Genomic DNA, 19,078 nt, shown 5'->3' on the forward strand with positions numbered 1-19,078 from the left:
TTGCTAGTTTTGAAGTGAGGCACACTGCCCTAGAGCTTGGCTTTGAAGTCAGACTACCTGGGTTCAAATCTACCATTTCCTAGCTGGGGACCTGGAGCATGTTATTTCTCATGGCCTTGGTTCCCTCATCTATAAAACTGGCATAATAAGAGTATCTCCCTATTAAATGGATTACACGTACGTTAGTATAGAGAGTCAGCGTTCAGATCATGTTAGCCATTCTTAACACGGCTCTTAGCAGTTTCACAGCTCTAATGGTAGAATCATAGCGCCTTAGAACTGAAGAGAGCTACTCAAGCAAACGAGTAGCCAAGCCTGGGCTCTGCCACCCAGCATTTAGAGCTGCGCTGTTCAGTATGGTAGCCACACTCCAGCTGTGGCTGTTGAACACTTGAAGTGTGGCCTGATTGAATGGAGATGTGTTGTGAGTGTGAAATACACATGGGATTTTGAAGCTTTAGCATGAAAAAAAAGAATGCAAATTATCTCAATAATTAAAAAATTCAATTACATGATAATATTTTGGATATATTGAGTTAAGTAAGTAAAATATATTACTGAAGTTAGTTTACTTGGTTTTTATACCCTTTTTAGTGTGGTTACTAGAAAATTTTCAGTTACTTGGTTCACATTATATTTCCATTGGGCAGCATTGATTTAGAGGCTCTGAGGCAGAACTGATAGGCTACCCATAGTGGGTATCAATCTGTCCCATGTAGCATTCCTTCCTACAAACGTACTAAAGTGTTGATAAGAACATCATGCAGACAGCCAGGTGAAAATTCAAACCCAGAAACAGAGGGAACTCATGGCCAGATGTTCTTCATCTCAGATGACTGATTTGACTTCGTGACACGGAAGTCCCTTAAACGTGGACAGGGAATCTGAAGGGACACCCTGATACAACCATCTCTACCGGTAGGGAATGAGGCTTGAATCCAGGTCTTCGTGAAATCTGGGTGATGATTGTGACGTGTCAAAGAAACAGCCTAGGATTAAGTAACAAATATACATTTGAGTTATGAGAGAGAATAAAAGGTCCGTCTTCTGATATGCAGGTATAAGCACAATGTAGTAAAATAGACATATTTATGACCCGGGTAAAGGCCTGACAAAAAGATGGGTAATTTTAGAAGGGTTGAACAGCTGAATGTTGGAAGAAGAAATACTAGGACCTGAGGGATAAATATTGTTTGTTTCTAAACCAGAAAGGTAGGCTTTGTAACAATCATCTGGTGCTCCCTTGGAACTAAGACTTAGGAGAGGAAAGCTAAAATTTGTTTTTTGGTAGGGAAAATTTTGTTTTAAAATTCACAATATTTTCTGCTCTCAATTACATCTGGGTTTCCTCCTCCCTGGCATTCTCTAGCATCTGAGTCTCTCTTAATCTTCAAAAGATACCTGTTTGTGCAATCTCTAGGTGATGGTTCTTTGCGTTCTTAAATCTATATGTTTGACTTCCCCCTACTTTCCTGGGCAAAGACTATGCCTCTCACTTCCTTGAAGACCTGAGTCATAGATTTAGAAGTAAATGTGACATTAGAGGGGATTTGGAAATAAGAACTGCTAATATTTTTCTAGTGCTTTGCAATTTACAAAGCACCTTCAAATTCACTTGATTCTCCCAACCACCTCATAAGGTGGGTAGAGAAGTATTATTATTATGTTGTTGTTAGCCTCATTTTACGGAGTAGTGGCTTTTGGTAGCTGGGCCAGTAGGTGCTGAAATCAGAATCAAATCTGGGTCTTCTGACCATGAATCCCACTGTCCTTCCCAGACCTCATTCATTTCACTCCAGAGCATTTAGCCCAGGACATCCTGCTACTGGGGAGTGAGATGTCTGCTGCCTTGGCGTCTTAGCACCACCAAACTGATTTTGTTTGGTTCTTACTGATGTAAGGGGCTTGAACCTTTTCAGGTAAGCTGCCTGGATGAAGTTAGTAGAATTAGGATTCAACTAATTTTAAGCTTGATAAACTAAGCAACAATTTACCGGTGGCTCTCAATCTTAATAGCCTATTACAATAACCGTGGGTCCTGGGGAGTTTTTTAAAAATACCTGTGCCTGGTCCCACCTCCAACTAATGAAATCAGAATGAGGGGAGAAGAGACATTCTCTCTCTCTTTGTTTTAGGGATTATTATGTTCTTGTTTTCTATCACTAGTATGGTTGATGGTATTTCTTCTTCAGTTAAAGAGAAAAAACAGTGTAAGTTCTATGATTAAATTAAATTTCTAGCACACATTTATCCATGAAAGTCTCCTGCTGCCTTTTTGTCTTTTCTGAACACGGTTCCTGTTTTTTAGCTGTCAGCTGGCCTTGGCCTCACAGAGACTGGTCAGCCTCTGCTTACACTTGACTCACTTTCTCGGCCCTTGTCTCAGAGCTACCTCCTTTGCACTTCCCCTCCTCTGCCTTACTTTCTAGTTTCTTTGAGCTTCCTTCCTTGTTGTCCTAAGGCTGAAACAGGCTCCTCTCATTACATCTGCAAAGATATCATAGATATTTTCTCCTCCTCTCCTTTTGCAGTCCTTTTATAAAACTTTCCATCTCTGACCAGAAGACCGATCAAAATCCAGATTCCAAAAAAAGGAAGCTCATATTGGGTGTTGTAGTGGTTCAGTTGTAGCTTGGTGGACGTGTACGCATGGAGAACTGTACAGGTGTCATGGGCGGAGGGCATACTCTACTTTCCGGGAATGTGTTCCTGTGGAGCTTCTGCTCCGTGATTGTGATGTGGCTCCCGGGGAGCTGAGCACGGGCACCTCCCTGAGTATGACCGGGCTCTGGCTCTTGTGTCAGCCTGTATGCCCACCCCATAGTATGAGCGAGCCGTGAGCAGCCTACATAGGCTTCATGTTGGGTCTGTCCAAAAGCTCCATGGAACCTGGCTTCTTCCTACCAAAGTATTTTGCTAGTTCCAGAGAAATAATTGGGATTCTTGGATAAAACGGATTTCTGCTAATCCCTTTAGCCCAGATCAAATCTCATCAGAACTCAACTTCACTGGCCTCTAATATACACTTGTTGGAAGGCTGCTCATCGCTAACAGTTTTCCAAGAAGGATGTTGTGTGCCCTGTGAGATAAATATGCTTAATGACTAAAAATAAAATAATGTATATGATTCTATATTTTATATTCAGGAATATAACATTCAGGAACACGAACACACACACACACACACACACACACACACACACACACACACACGCATACACACCCCTGAAAAGTTCTTCATTCTTCAGAACCTACATTTCTATAGTTCTGGAGAATCTCAGCTTTCTTACAACTGTATCTCCTACCCAGTGAGACACTGTTATTTCTCATCTGGTCTTGGCCTGATTCTTGTGACATCCTCAGCTCCTGACCTTGCTCCTTCTACTGCATTCAATGTCTTCTCCTTGTTTGGTGGCTAGAAAGCACATGACTAACAGAAAGGAAAAAACAAAACAAAATGTGTTGGTTGTACCCGGCAAACGAGAGCACAAGATATAGCATCAGACTTCACATCAGCAGAATTGCATTATGCTTCTAACCTGTGCTGTTTGGTTCCAGGAGCTCGTGTGAATGCCAAGGACAACATGTGGCTGACCCCTCTGCACCGGGCTGTTGCCTCCAGAAGTGAAGTGAGTGATTATCTTATTTAATCTAGCAACTCCAGTTCCTAGAAAGAGAAAAATGCTTTCTGCTGAATTAGGGATCCTCACTGGTGAGCAAGAGGCTTTTACTTCTAATGCAAGAGGGTTACCAAATTGAACAGCTGTTTGTTTAAGCACCTCCTGTGTGCCAGGCATGGTGCTAGGGGCTGACTGGGGTGGTCCAAGATGGACGGTGTGATCCTTGACTTCAGTGAGTTCTCAGTCTGAAGGGGGTGCAAACAGGTAAGCAGATCTGTACAGTATCATAACTGAATTGGAGGAGGAAGCAAATAACTGTCTTCTTGAATAGATGAAGTCTTCCAAGAAGACATGTCAATTGAGCTAGTCCTTAGAGGATGATAGGGACTTACCAGGCCAGGAAAAGGAGAGAGGGCTGAGGCAGGAGGAGAAACATGCTGTAGGACAAGGGTCATGGAAGTGATTGAATGGTGGGTTCAGTTGGATGTAGCTGGAACACAGGGTGTAGTAGAAGATAAGTCTGATAGTAGAGGCCGGGTCCAACAGCAGAGGGCTGGGTGTCCTCTGAGCAGCGGGGAGTGTTGACAGCAGAGATAAGTTGTGAACCTGACAGGATTTGGAACTTGTGAGGGTGAGATGGAAAAGAAGCCATTGGGTGAATGGTAACACCATTACCATTGGTAACCCAATGGAAGGCAGAGGCAAAGGAGCAAGGGTTGGGGAAGTTAATCATTTCTGTTTGAACATGCTGAGTTTGGCAAACATGTCACTGGAATGTAAGCACCATGATGGCAGGGATTTTGTTTTGTTTCCTGATGTAACCCAAGCCTGGTACATTGTAGGTGTTCAAGAAAGAATTTATTTTGAATGCTGGAAATTTGGGTGAGGATGGCAAATATGTCTTTTAATTGGAACATTTTGTCCATTTACATTTAAAGTAATTATTGATAGGTATGTACTTAATGCCATTTCATTAATTGTTTTCTGGTTGTTTTTGTAGTTCTTTTTTGTTTTTTTTCTTCTTTTGCTGTCTTTCATTGTGATTTGATGACTTTGTTGAGTGTTATGTTTAGATTCTTTTCTATTTTTCTACGTGTATCTGTTGTAGGTTTTTGGTTTGTGGTTACCATATATGTATATGTTGATGATCTCTTAATTTCAAACATATTCTAACAACTCGGAATTTTTACTCCCCCTGCTATATTTAATGTTTTTGATATCATATTTTACATCTTTTTGTTTTGTGTATCCCTTAACTACTTATTGTGGATATAGATGATTTTGCTACTTTTGTCTTTTAGCCTTTCTACTAGCTTTATAAGTGGTTGATCTACTACCTTTAGTTTATGTTTGCCTTTACCAATGAGATTTTTCCTTTCATAATTTTCATATTTCTACTTGTGGCCTTTTCTTTTCCACTAAGAGAAGTCCTGTGAACATTTCTTGTAAAGCTAGATTAGTGGTGCTGAATTCTTTTAGCTTTTGCTTCTCTGTAAAACTCTTTGTCTGTCCTTCAAATCTGAATGATAACCTTGCCAGGTAGAGTATTCTCAGTTGTACATTTTTTCCTTTCATTGCTTTGAATATAAAGTGCTACTCCCTTCTGGCCTGCCAAGTTTCTGCTGAAAGTCAGCTGATTATCATATCCCTTGTACATAACTAGCTGCTTTTCTCTTGCTGCTTTTATTTTTTATTATTATTTAAAATTTTTTAATATATTTTTAGAAATTTATTTTATTGAAGTATAGTTGATTTACAATGTTATGCTACTTTTTGCTGTATAGCAAAGTGATTCAGTTATACATATATGTATATATATATACGTTCTTTTTCATATTCTTTTCCATTATGGTTTATCACAGGATATTGAATATAGTTCCCTGTGCTATACAGTAGGACCTTGTTGTTTATCCATTCTCTATATAATAGTTTGCATTTGCTAATCCCAAATTCCCAATCCATCCCTCCCCACCCACTCCCCCCCCTCCCCCAGCAAGCTATTGCTGTTTTTTTTTTTTTTTTTTTTGCGGTACGCAGGCCTCTCACTGTTGTGGCCTCTCCTGTTGCGGAGCACAGGCTCCGGACGCGCAGGCTCAGCGGCCATGGCTCACAGGCCCAGCCACTCCGCGGCATGTGGGATCTTCCCAGATCGGGGCACGAACCCGTGTCCCCTGCATCGGCAGGCGGACTCTCAACCACTGCGCCACCAGGGAAGCCCGCTATTGCTGTTTTTAAGATTCTCTTTTTTTCTTTAATTTTTGTCATTTTAATTACATTGTGTCTTGGTGTGGACCTCTTTGGGTTTGCTTTGTTGGGATTCTCTGGGATTCCTGGACCTGCATATCTGTTTCCTTCCCCAGGTTAAGGGAGTTTTTAGCTATTACTTCTCTGCCCCTTTCTCTTTCTCTTCTCCTTCTGGGACTCCTATATTGGAAATGTTAGTACACTTGCTGTTGTCCCAGAGGTCTCTTAAACTATCCTCATTTTTTAAAATTCTTTTTTTCTCTTTTCTGTTCAGCTTGGGTGATTTCCACTACTCTGTCTTCCAGATTCCTCTGTGTCATCTAACCTACTGTTGATTCCTTCTAGTATATTTTTCATTTCAGTTATTGTATTCTTCAGCTTTGTTTGGTTCTTCTTTATATCTTCTAACTCTTTGTTAAAATGCTCGCTGTGTCCATCCATCCTTCTCCTGAGTTCATTGGGCATCTTTATGATCATTACCTTGACCTATTTATTGGCTTGATTGCTTATCTCTACTTCATTTAGTTCTCTTTCTGAGGTTTTGTCTTGTTTCTTCATTTGGAACATACTCCTCTATCTCCTCATTTTGCCTAATTCTCTGTGTTTATTTCTATGTGGTAGGTAGGTCAGTTACATTTCCTGATCTTAGAGAAGTGGCCTTATGTAGGAGATGCCCTATGGGGTCCAACAGCATGCTTCCCTCTGGTCACCAGAGCTATATGCTCTAGGGGTGCCCCCATCTGGGCTGTGGGCCCCCCTCTGTTGGAGCGGGTCCAATTATTGTGGGTTTGCTGGGAGGCGGGGCTGGCTCCCACTCGGTAGGCTGTGAGGTTCTGCCTCATGGAGTAGCTATGGGCCCACTGGAGGATGGGTAGTTTCCCCAAGCAGTTAGCTGTGCAGCCTTGGGGGTGTCGGGCTGGTGCTGATGGGCAGGTAAGTCCCCCAGCACTAATAGGCTATCAGGAGGATTCCAAAATGGCACTTGGCCAGTGCTGACATCATTGTAGAATGAACTCCCCCAAATGGCTGCCACCAGTGTCTTTATCCTCAGATGGAGTCCCGGTTGCCTTCTGCCTCTCTGAGAGGCTCTCCAAGAATAGCAAGTAGGTCTGACCCAGGCTCCTTTTGAACTACTGCCTCTGCACTGGGACTTGGAGTATGTGAGATTTTCTACATGCCCTTTAGGAGCAGTCTGGTTCCTAAGCTCTCTGGCTCTCCTGAACACAAGCCCCACTGGTTTCCAAAGCAGAACTTCTGGAAGCCCATCTTCCTGATGCAGGATCCTGGGCTGGGGAGCCCAATGTGTGGCTTGGACCCCTTGCTCCTTGGGGAGGACCTCTGCCATTGTGATATTCTTCCCACTTCCAGTTTGCTGACCCAGGTGTATGGGTCCTGAGTATACTGCATCTTAGCCCCTCCCATCCATCTCATTGTAGTTCCTTCTTTATATCTAGTTGTGGGAAATCTTTTCTGCTGTCTTCAGATAATTCTCATAAATAGTTGCTCCTTCTTTATATCTAGTTGTGGGAAATCTTTTCTGCTGTCTTCAGGTCATTCTCATAGATAGTTGCTCTGTAAGTAGTTGCAATTTTGTTGTGCCTTTGGGAGAAGGTGAGTTCAGGGTCTTCCCACTCTGCCATCTTGGCTACATCCCATCCTTCCTTTTGTGAATTCTATCCTATAGCCATTACTTTATGCGTCCCCTAAAAAATAGCTGGGGAAAGGGAAGCTTGCTTGAGAGGGGAAGAACAGAGAAGGTTTGGGCTGGTCTTTTGGAGTTTTGCTACTAACACTTGCCAAAGAAGATACGTGTGTTCAGTAAGAGAGCTGGCACATCTGTCTATTGCTTAGACGGGGCAAACAGTGATATTCCTTACACAAATATGTTTTAAAAGCCATTTCTTCATTGAAAGGCTTATAAACTCTATGTTGTCTTCAAAACCCCTGTGCTTCTAAAATGTGGGTAATTGATCTCTCTCAGGGCTTCAATGTTCCGGGTTCAATCAGGGAAGCAGAACCACAATGAGAAATATAGATAAGACATTTACTATAGGAACTAGAGCTTACACAATTGTGTGAGCTGCTGAAGAAGTTTATGTAAGGCTATCCCCTTGGTTTCTGTGTGGTCCTAAAGTCACTGTAGGCCAGCAGGGTCTGCAGTTGAAAAGAAAAGCTAAACATGAAATGGGGGAAAACAGGGATAAACTGGAACCCCTGTCTGTCTCTCACTGCCTCTGCATCGTGGATGTGAGTGCCTTGTAGAAGAAGCTGTGTGCTTCACCTCTGAGCTTGCATGCACCTGGCCCAGGAATGGGAGAAACTGAAGAAGATATGGCAGGATCTGAAGGCGCATCAACCTGGTACTGCCCTTTGCCAACACAGTGATGCAGCTGGTCAGTGACACCGTGCACAAGCTGCCTCGAACCTGGCACCCAACATGCCAGTCAGTCTGTGGTTTCACGTATGCCTTCCAAAACTCATGCAGATTTCTCCAGCACCAACCCTAAATGGAACAGTACAGCGGAGGGAACTCTGCAAAACGTCGCTCAGCTTGGCTAACTTAGCACAATATAAAACTACCATTGAAATTGTTTTTCTGTTTTAATTAAAAAGATCTTCTAGGCAGTAAGTTCTTTGCAATGAGTGGCATGCCTATTGCTTGTCATTGTATGTTCAGCATCTAGCCTGCACAGGAAACAATTGTTTTTTGAGTGATTCCTTAAAGACTGGGTTTTCCACTTAAGCTGTGTTCACCTGGTTCTCTGTAAAACTGCTAACGTGGAGCTAGTATACAGCACAGAGAACGCTGGTGGTAATCATCTTTCATGCATGCGAGGTAAACTAACTTGAAGTTTGTTTATGGGAGCATGGCACTAAAAGCAAGTTAAGCCACCGGATCCTGCAAAATCAGAACAAGTTTCAAAAATAGTGTGCAACAAGATATCAGGTTAAGTCAACGTTATCAGTATACGTCAACATTTCTGAGCCTTCTTTCCATCAGGCAAATTTCATGTTTGGATTTCTATGCCTGGAAAAATAATGTTCATTTGCTAAATTCATTTCCTGAGCCTGTTATAGCAATAGGAGTGTCAGGTCATAATACTGATTAAACATCCACCCATGCTTGACATTATAAAAGCTCCTCTGTAGACAAGAAAGTAGATCAAGAAATGGTCATATCCCTTAAAAACTGTCCACAATAGATTGGGTTGTGGAGATGAACCTTTAAGACTTAACTTGGCCCTGACCAGGCTGCATTGTGTGCTCCCTTCTAGGCCCAGTCCCCTCCTCCTCCCGCCACCACCTGCTCCCCATGCCTGGGATTCCCAGGGAGGAAACACCAAACAGATAATCGGAGCCCACCAGTGCTGTGTTCTCACTGACCCTCCCAGGCCACCATTCATCCCCCTCTTTCTCTGACTGCTCCCACAGCTGTGAAGAAATGAAGAGAGTCTCATGTGAAAGTATTAGGGAAACTTATTTTGCAATGCTAGATAACATACACGAGTAAGATTTGGGGCTGCCAGGGAAAATTATCTGAAGTGCTGCTGTGAATTATTTCATATCGTTTCCCCTGTTTAGCTTATTCTTGTTGCTTTTTTGTTTCCCGTGGAAAAGAACAGCTGTAGGGGAAAGGAATGAAATGCACACCAACCTGGAGGGTTTGACACATGTTTATTGAAGCCCACTCTGTGGAAGGCGCAGTGTTAAATGTGGACCTTAAGGGGGTACAAAGTGTCCCTTCTTGGACACTGTGTGGAGGGCAGACAACCAGTACACAACCAGTACACAACCATAGAGCCTACTGTGGCTTGTGTCCAAATGTGTTTGACCTTTCACACATGCATTTTCTTCTCCAATGAACTGAGAGTAGCACCAAAGGATTTGCTGAACTTGTCACTTTTCTGTTCTGGAGGCTATTTTGTGGTTAGAAATGTTGAAAGTAGTTGTATCCTGTCTTTGGGGTGTAGAATTGAGGATATTGTGTTCAAATATGTATTGTCACGGTGAACATTTATTGAGCACTTACTGTGTGCTAGGCTTACTGTGTGCTAGGCAGTGTGCTAAGCGCTTTCTGCACATTATTCCATTTTAGCCTCTGAATCACTCTCTGAGATTGACACCGTTATTAATCCTAATTTAGGAAACATGATCTCAGAGAAGTTAAGGAACAAACCTAAGACACCACAGCCAGCAAGTGGAGGAGGGTGTAACCTGAAAACCTGCTCTCCTAACTGCCGTGCTCCACTGCTGCCCTCACATCACATGGGCACCCCTAGGGATACTGGTCCAACTAATAAGATGCATCTATTTTTGCGTCTGTGCAGACAAAAGTCTGACAGGTATAAAAATGTTTCCCAGATCTGATCAGGAGAAGCATTTTATTTTATAGCTTAAATTTTAAACATCACATTTTCCCCTTCCCTCTCACAAACGGTGTCATTATGGTGGGCTAAATGCTAATAGACAGGAGAATTGGAAAAATTATATGGGAGACTTGAATGTTATTGCTTTCCATAAATTATCTTTATGATTATAAAATGATGATCACATATAGAACATATATCGTACCTGGAATGGGAAGAAAGTAAGCATCTTATAACCTATTAGAAGGTAGATGAGTAGTATTCAGATTTAGTGTGCATTGAGATCATCTGCAGTGCTTGTTAAGTACCTGTTCTAACACTGCTATATATAAAATAGATAAACAACAAGGACCTACTGTATAGCACAGGGAACTATACTCAGTATTTTGTAATTTCATGTATATATATAGCTGAATCACTTTGCTGTACACTTGAAACTAACACAACATTGTAAATCAACTATACTTCAATTAAATAAATAAATAAATAAATAAAATTATGCACACACACAAAGTACCTGTTCTAGAACCTCACCCCCCAGTGATTTTGATGAAGCCTGTAATTGAGCCTGGAAATCTGTATTTCAAAAAGAAGATTCTGATGCATGTGGTCTACATACCACACTTTGAGACCAGACATTAAAGATTGGAAATACTTTAGTATCTGGCCTTCCCAATGTTTAAAGCCAGTGGTTCTTTTTTTTTTAATACTTATTTATTTTATTTTATTATTTATTTTCTTTATTTTTCGGCTGCGTCTGGTCTTAGTTGCGGCACGCGGGATCTTCGTTGAGGCGTCCCGGATCGTTTTTGCTGCGGTGTGTGGGCCCTTCCTTGCGGCACGCAGTCTTCTCTCTAGTTGTGGCGCGCCGGCTCCAGGGCGTCTGGGCTCTGTAGTTTGCGGCACGCGGGCTCTCTCGTTGAGGCAGGCGAGCTCAGTAGTTGAAGTGCGCGGGCTTAGTTGCCCCGCGCCATGTGGGATCTTAGTTCCTCTACCAAGGATCAAGCCCGCGTCCCCTGCGTTGGAAGGCGGATTACTTACCACTGGACCGCCAGGGAAGTCCCCCAGTGGTTCTTGAACAGTTTGAATTCTTTCACATCCCCAAGTCTTCCCTTTGTACTCCTAGTTCTTAGAATAATTGTACTCTAATAATAATTATAATAAAGTGCAAGTTTAGTTTAATAATAGGTACTTTTAGAAGAATAATTTGATTAATTTGAACAAATTAGGCACCAATTTATACAATTCTTACAGGATATGAAATGACTATAATCAGTAGAGGGTAAAAGCCCCAACTGGTTATTATTTTACATTAATAGAGTGAATGCCTTCGGGACTTGAGCGCAGCCTCAGGGACCTTAGCCCATGTAAATGTCTTGTTAATTTTCCTGCTGTATATAAAAAAAAGGCATGTTAGTTTTTGCATATTATTACTTAGAGAGTTTGCTAATGATTATACCAATATATTTATTCCACCCAAATTTATTGAATATACATTAGGTGCCAGATACCTGCCAGGCTTTGTGGCAAGTATAGAAAATTGTATGAGACTCAGACCCTGGTCTAAAGCAACTTACAGTTTATAAAATTTGACATTGTTTATGCCTACCAGGACTCTGTATAGTCATAAAGCATTACTTTTCCATGAGTAATTTATGATCACTTAAATGCAATGCACATTTGAGAGTAAGAAAAACAAATATTGGAGGCAACAGTTTTTAAGGCACGTGTATCCTATTTCTTCTCATCTTTTCCATGTGCCACAGTGTATGTTTCTACTTCTTATACAGGGTTGGAGTGACCTTTTATAAAAGGAGAAAGTCATAAAAAGTAGAAATAAAATGACTGCAGATGCCATCTCCAGTTCCCTCCTGTGTCACATCCCGTGACAGTTCCTCCCTCTGTCTGTTATTTCTGTGTCTCATATAGGACAGCCTACTGTGGAGTGTAATCCAACAAGGCCTACAGTCCTAAGGGTGAATGCTAACTAGGCTGATCCCTCCACTCAGGAGAAATGCCGGAATCCTCACACATGCTTGTTCATTAAAAAAGAAATCAAGGCTTTGAAGCAGCATTGCTCACAGTGCGGCTTGTGACTAGTCTGAGTCTTTTTGTCTTTCCTTTTGTGACATGAGTGAGCATTTAGCAACTTTTAGAGAAATTTGATCGAGTAATTTCGTGCCTGCTAAATTAAATGATAAAATAGTTGAGTTTATAATTTCTTTGTCTTTTTTTCATTTTATTATTCTTCTAATTACTCATGATGAATTTGAAATAATAATAATTATAAAAAAAACTGTCCCTTCACCACAGATAGTTTGAAAAGTACTGTTTTAGTATCCTTTCTTGATTCAGAAATTGTTCAGCTTCCCTTCCCCCACATTAGCTTCTTTTTAACCTTGTAAGTTTCTGTCAGCGCAAACTCCTAGCTGTTAATTTTTTAGCCAATGTGTGATACAGGAAAAGAGAGACTTCTTTTGATTACAAAAATCAGTAATTCCAGCTACATGTAAAAGTATGAGATTAGATCACTCCCTAACACCATACACAAAAATAAGCTCAAAATGGATTAAAGACCTAAATGTAAGGCCAGAAACTATCAAACTCTTAGAGGAAAACATTGGCAGGACACTCTATGACATAAATCACAGCAAGGTCCTTTTTGACCCACCTCCTAGAGAAATGGAAATAAAAACAAAAATAAACAAATGGGACCTAATGAAACTTAAAAGCTTTTGTGCAGCAAAGGAAACCATAAACAAGACCAAAAGACAACCCTCAGAATGGGAGAAAATATTTGCAAATGAAGCAACTGACAAAGGATTAATCTCCAAAATTTATAAGCAGCTCATGCAGCTTAATAACAAAAAAACAAACAACCCAATCCAAAAATGGGCAGAAGACCTAAATAGACATTTCTCCAAAGAAGATATACAGGCTGCCAACAAACACATGAAAGAATGCTCAACATCACTAATCATTAGAGAAATGCAAATCAAATCTACAATGAGATATCATCTCACACCAATCAGAATGGCCATCATCAAAAAATCTAGAAACAATAAATGCTGGAGAGGGTGTGGAGAAAAGGGAACCTTCTTACACTGTTGGTGGAATGTAAATTGATACAGCCACTGTGGAGAACAGTATGGAGGTTCCTTAAAAAACTACAAATAGAACTACCATATGACCCAGCAATCCCACTACTGGGCATATACCCTGAGAAAACCATAATTCAAAAAGAGTCATGTACCAAAATGTTCATTGCAGCTCTATTTACAATAGCCCAGAGATGGAAACAACCTAAATGTCCATCATCGGATGAATGGACAAAGAAGATGTGGCACATATATACAATGGAATATTACTCAGCCATAAAAAGAAACGAAACTGAGCTATTTGTAATGAGGTGGATAGACCTAGAGTCTGTCATACAGAGTGAAGTAAGTCAGAAAGAGAGAGACAAATACCGTATGCTAACACATATATATGGAATTTAAGGAAAAAAATGTCATGAAAAACCTAGGGGTGAAACAGGAATAAAGACACAGACTTACTAGAGAATGGACTTGAGGCTATGGGGAGGGGGAAGGGTAAACTGTGACAAAGTGAAAGAGAGAGGCATGGACATATATACAGTAAGGTAGATAGCTAGTGGGAAGCAGCTGCATAGCACAGGGAGATCAGCTCGGTGCTTTGTGACCGCCTGGAGGGGTGGGATAGGGAGGGTGGGAGGGAGGGAGACGCAAGAGGGAAGAGATATGGGAACATATGTATATGTATAACTGATTTATTTTGTTGTGAAGCTGAAACTAACATACCATTGTAAAGCAATTATACTCCAATAAAGATGTTAAAATGAAAAAAAAAATCAGTAATTCCCTAAATAGCCATAGAATTACTTCCTCTTAAAACCAAGTTAAAATGCTTACAAGATTAAAATTTTTGAAAGAGAAATGCAACTTTGAAAAAGGAAATTGTAGTCTTTTTAAATCAAAGCTTCGTTTTTGTGAAAATATTGTATTACATTTCTATTAAATGTAGGAAGCCAGTTTGTCAGGCTAAAACTTCAGAGTTTAAAAATGTAAATAACTAAGGAGAATTAACATTTCAAAGTATTTATGTCAGGGTGCTTGGCTGTTACTGTGTGCTGAGTAAGCTCTGACCTAGTAGAAAGTGCATGAGCCCTTAAACCCAGGCTGGCAAACCGTCTTCAGCCATCTTCCCTATAAAATGAAGCTGCCTATCAAATGAGGGGGCAATCCAGATGACCCCTGAGGCCTTTTCTGCTTCTAATATCCGGTATATCTGTGAATTTAATTCCATAATCATTTTATACTTGCATTTTCATTTTTTTAAAAAAGGTTAATCCTTGGAAATTGAATAAGAACCCCTCCTTTGTATACTAAATATTCCTTGATAGAGTCCTTTCTTGTCAAGTAAGATGAAAACTGTTCAATTCACTATATAAGCAGATATAAAAGTAAAAATGGAGAATGGCGAAGTTAAAACATTTTATAAAATTGGAGAAATAAAAGTAACGGTTATTCTAGGTGTCCTTGAGCTGTGAAAGTGAGTGTTGGTACAAAAGACACATGGTGTGGACTTCCCTGGTGGCACAGTGGTTGAGAGTCTGCCTGCCGATGCAGGGGACACGGGTTCGTGCCCCGGTCTGGGAAGATCCCACATGCCGCGGAGCAGCTGCGCCCGTGAGCCATGGCCGCTGAGCCTGCGCGTCCAGAGCCTGTGCTCCGCAACAGGAGAGGCCACAACAGTGAGAGGCCCGCGTACTGCAGAAAAGACACGTGGTGAAATGGGCACTCACGTGGGAATTATGTAAAGTTCACATGAAAAGAAATTTATTAGAGACCCTACCCACTTCTTTTTTTCCTATCTGATCAATGAACTTGAACCTTTTCCTTTTCTAATTTTTTAGGTATAACCCAGATGTTGGTCAGGGGCATCTAGCCTTCTAAATGGATATGACTGACCGGAAACCACTTGTTCAAAGTCTGATATTCTCCCAACAATTCCAGAGAATTCCTGGAGATTTAAGTTTTGGTTGCCTGGCTCCACAGGCCTGCTCTTGCTGCGTTCATTGGGTTTATGCTTCAGCTTTCTCCTCTTCCCTCTTGGCCTGTTGACTCTGTTCCCACCCAGATGTATACCTCCTCCCTAGAGCGCAGGGCCACGTCCTCTCTCCAGTCTCTCTGTCCTCATCCTTTCCTTCCTGCCAAGCTCTAAACGCTTCCCACTCTATTATGCAGAGCAAGGCAACTCTGTTTGGCCCCCTCCCAAAATTCACTGTAGACCCATCATCACAGAGCAAGAGCTGAACTCAGAGGCCTCTGACTCTTTGCATAGGACCTGCCCTCCTTAAAAGACTATTTGGACTTAAAAATAGTATTTTTTCATACTGGTAAATAACAAAATTTTATTTTAACCAGATTTGATCATTTATAGTTTGTGGTAATTCAAACAGGGAGCTAGTCCAGGGGGTCTGCAAACTTTTTCCGTGAAGGGTGAGATAGTAAATATTTTAAGCTCTGATGGCTGCATGTGGTCTCTGTCACAAATACTCAACTCTGCTGTTATAATTTGAAAGCGACCGTAGATAATATGTAAACAAATGAATGAGGCTGTGTTCCAATAAAATTTTATTTACAAAACCAAACCAAAATTTATCTGATTAAAATATTTTTAGGGGCTTCCCAGGTGGCGCAGTGGTTGAGAATCTGCCTGCCAGTGCAGGGGATGCGGGTTCGAGCCCTGGTCTGGGAGGATCCCACATGCCACGGAGCAACTGGGCCCGTGAGCCACAACTACTGAGCCTGTGCGTCTGGAGCCTGTGCTCCGCAACGGGAGAGGCCGCGACAGTGAGAGGCCCGTGCACCGCGATGAGGAGTGGCCCCCGCTTGCCACAAATAGAGAAAGCCCTCGCACAGAAACGAAGACCCAACACAGCCAAAAATAAATAAATAAATTTATTAAAAAAAAATATATTTTTAGAAGTATTGTCTACTTAAGAATACATTTTTTTCCCCACAAACTCCAAAAGCACTTATTTATATATAAACCATAACTGGCATATGAATGTATATTTTCTTTGCTTAAAGTATTGCTATGTGTACAATGTAAATCATTCCTAAATATTCGTTTAAAAGTAGGGCCTCTCCTAGGTAATATCTCATTCACCTAGTTGCAGGTACTCTAAGAGCAATCACATTTTGTTACCTTTAAAAAACAAATTTCTCATGAATTGGTCTTATAGTATAAAGTTGTGAAATGTTCCTGTACATTTTCTGTTTTGTTAGTCTATCCTGAATTTACATAATATTTAATGCAAAGCAAGAATCTGTACAAGTACAGTAAAATAATATACAAAGCAAAGGTATTAAAGAGACAGTATGTATTGTTATTTTGCTGTGAATGTGTGAAAAGGATATATACCGTTTTTTATAGTACTGCTTTTGAGATGGTTATCTCCATCTTTTGGCCACGTATCTGCAAAATGTTTTCAGCATGCATCTCCAGAATATGCGTCTCATTTATTTATAAATTATATATAAGAATACTATCATTAGATAATATTTCAAGGCACAGGTGAAATGTTAAAGTGAGGCTTTTCATTTGTCCTAGTCTTAAATAACCATATAGATAATAGACTTTTGTTTTATATATAAATTTATTTGTTTATTTTTGGCTGCGTTGGGCCTTCGTTGCTGCACACGGGCTTTCTCTAGTTGCGGCGAGCAGGGGCTACTCTTCCTTGCCGTGCGTGGGCTTCTCATTGCAGTGGCTTTCCTTGTTGGGGTGTATGGGCTCTAGGCGCATAGGCTTCGGTAATTGCAGTACGTGGGCTCAGTAGTTGTAGCTCATGGGCTCTAGAGTGCAGGCTCAGTAGTTGTGGCGCACGGGTTTAGTTGCTCCATGGCATGTGGGGTCTTCCCAGACCAGGGCTCGAACCTGTGTCCCCTGCACTGGCAGGCGGATTCTTAACCACTGTACCACCAGGGGAGCCCTAGATAATAGACTTTTGCTGATTTCTCTGTTTTTGCCAAGCTCTTGTCAGATCTGATTAAATTTGTCATTACTTTTACCTTGTAATGTAGGTGATAGAAAGCTTTTACGAGGAGTAGAGGTGTCAGCTCTGTGACTTTCACATCATTTATGCTTGCATTAGTATTATTATTATCTTTAATCTGTGGGTTCCTTGCATAAATCTTGTCCATTTTAGCGTGTTTTTAGGTTAAGGGTATGTATTACAATCTGTAAATGGACTCGGCAGGCCATCACTCTGTATTTCAGTGCACTCAAAGTGAATGAATGGAGAGGGCAAGCCCCGCCCCCCCAGCACTGTGGAAGCCCCACCCCTCCCTGAGGGCATCTCCAACACTGAGGCAGGATCTTCCATGGAGCTGACTGAGGGCAGGAGCCAATCCAGAAGTTAAATACCAGCTTAAATGCTTTCCTTTTTAAAGAAATAAAATATAAATGGAGGTTCCAGTATTTTCTTCCCGTATCACAATTGACTGCACATCTACATAAACTGCATAATTTATGAGATGAAAGTTGATAAAAATATTATTTTTCTCTTATTTAAATCTTAATGCTTATATTGTGATCTAGCTTTTCTTTTCTTTTCTTTTTTGTTCACCCACCTAGTTTTTAGGATAGAGCCTGACTAATGTTTCCTTCAATCTTCCATAGTTCTAACAGTGTTTTTTACATAGTAAGCGAGCATTAATAATACGTGTACACATGTTTCACTCTAAAATGGGCTCAAGGACTATTTAATAATCATTATCATCAGTTGTGCTGAGGATGGGTGGCATATATCTTTTTTTTTTCCTTTTTGGTAATCTTAACAAATTGATTGTTTGCTTGGATCCTGTCAGTTTATTGCCCTTTATTTATAGCATCTAAATGGAGCCCCATTGTTTTCTTAAAGTGTATTCTCTAATTTGCAAAGTTAACTTCTTTTTGCTCTCATTCTACTGTTCAAGTTAGCCATTCATCTCAATATGTTGCCACTACTGATTCATGGAACATTTTTTTTATTTCATCCTTTATGTCCCTGGTTAAAATGTTAATTCTGAGAGTTCAAATCATCTACTTTTTTGCGATTCTTCATATACCTGCATGATAAAGTTGATAGACAGCCCAGGTCTTTGGGGATTAAGGTGGACACGGGTAAGTTCTTTGTCCATGAAGGGTGGCAGGAATGTGGTACTAATGCCTTTCATTGGTCTGTTGATGCCACATTGACAAGGTGTCCATAAAGGAGCCAGGGACATCCAACTGGTCTCAGGGATGTCTCTAGACATAAAGAGAAACAACCGACAGCGTTCCCTTCTCTCGAGAGAAGCTATGTCCTTTACTTGACTAAAGAGAAGAGTGTCCTCAATCCTGGCTGCATAACAGAGTCCCCAGGGAGCTTTACAGACATTCTGAGGCCAGTTAGAATCAATACAGAACCGTCATGCGTATTTTTAAGAGCTCCCCAGGTGATTCCATTGCACAGCCAAGATGGAGAGTTATAGTTCAAGAGGCTAATAAGATGATTAGGTCAATAGAAGGAAAATCAAAAGTGGGAGGCTCAGGAAGGGTGAAGGGACTCAATAGCGAAAAACAGTCTCATTTTAACATAGAAAAGATTGGGGAAAGAAGGAACAATTTCGTAACTTCAAGTTGATGGTGGTAATAGACATCCTCTACCCTTGACTGCTTATTGATCACACAGGGAGGGTTGAGATTTGACCAAGAGAACCAAAGATTTATAAATTGATCCAAGAATGTCTGGAGAGCTTTGGGGCCTTTGGCTTTGGAAGATGGAGGCTTACTGAC

General features: G+C 41.0%; 1 protein-coding gene across 9 annotated transcripts in view; it reads left to right on the forward strand.

Moving 5' to 3' along the window:
• Positions 1–19,078, forward strand: part of ANKRD44 (ankyrin repeat domain 44) — a 317,342-nt gene that overhangs the window by 172,460 nt on the left and 125,804 nt on the right. For all 9 annotated transcript variants that reach the window (XM_073807446.1, XM_019939220.3, XM_033859922.2 and 6 more), the window contains exon 4: positions 3,559–3,629. In XM_073807446.1, the coding sequence (XP_073663547.1) occupies positions 3,559–3,629 (71 nt within the window). The remainder of the gene's footprint in view (positions 1–3,558; positions 3,630–19,078) is intronic.

Source organism: Tursiops truncatus, chromosome 7 (assembly GCF_011762595.2).
Source record: "Tursiops truncatus isolate mTurTru1 chromosome 7, mTurTru1.mat.Y, whole genome shotgun sequence".
NCBI lineage: Eukaryota > Metazoa > Chordata > Mammalia > Artiodactyla > Delphinidae > Tursiops > Tursiops truncatus.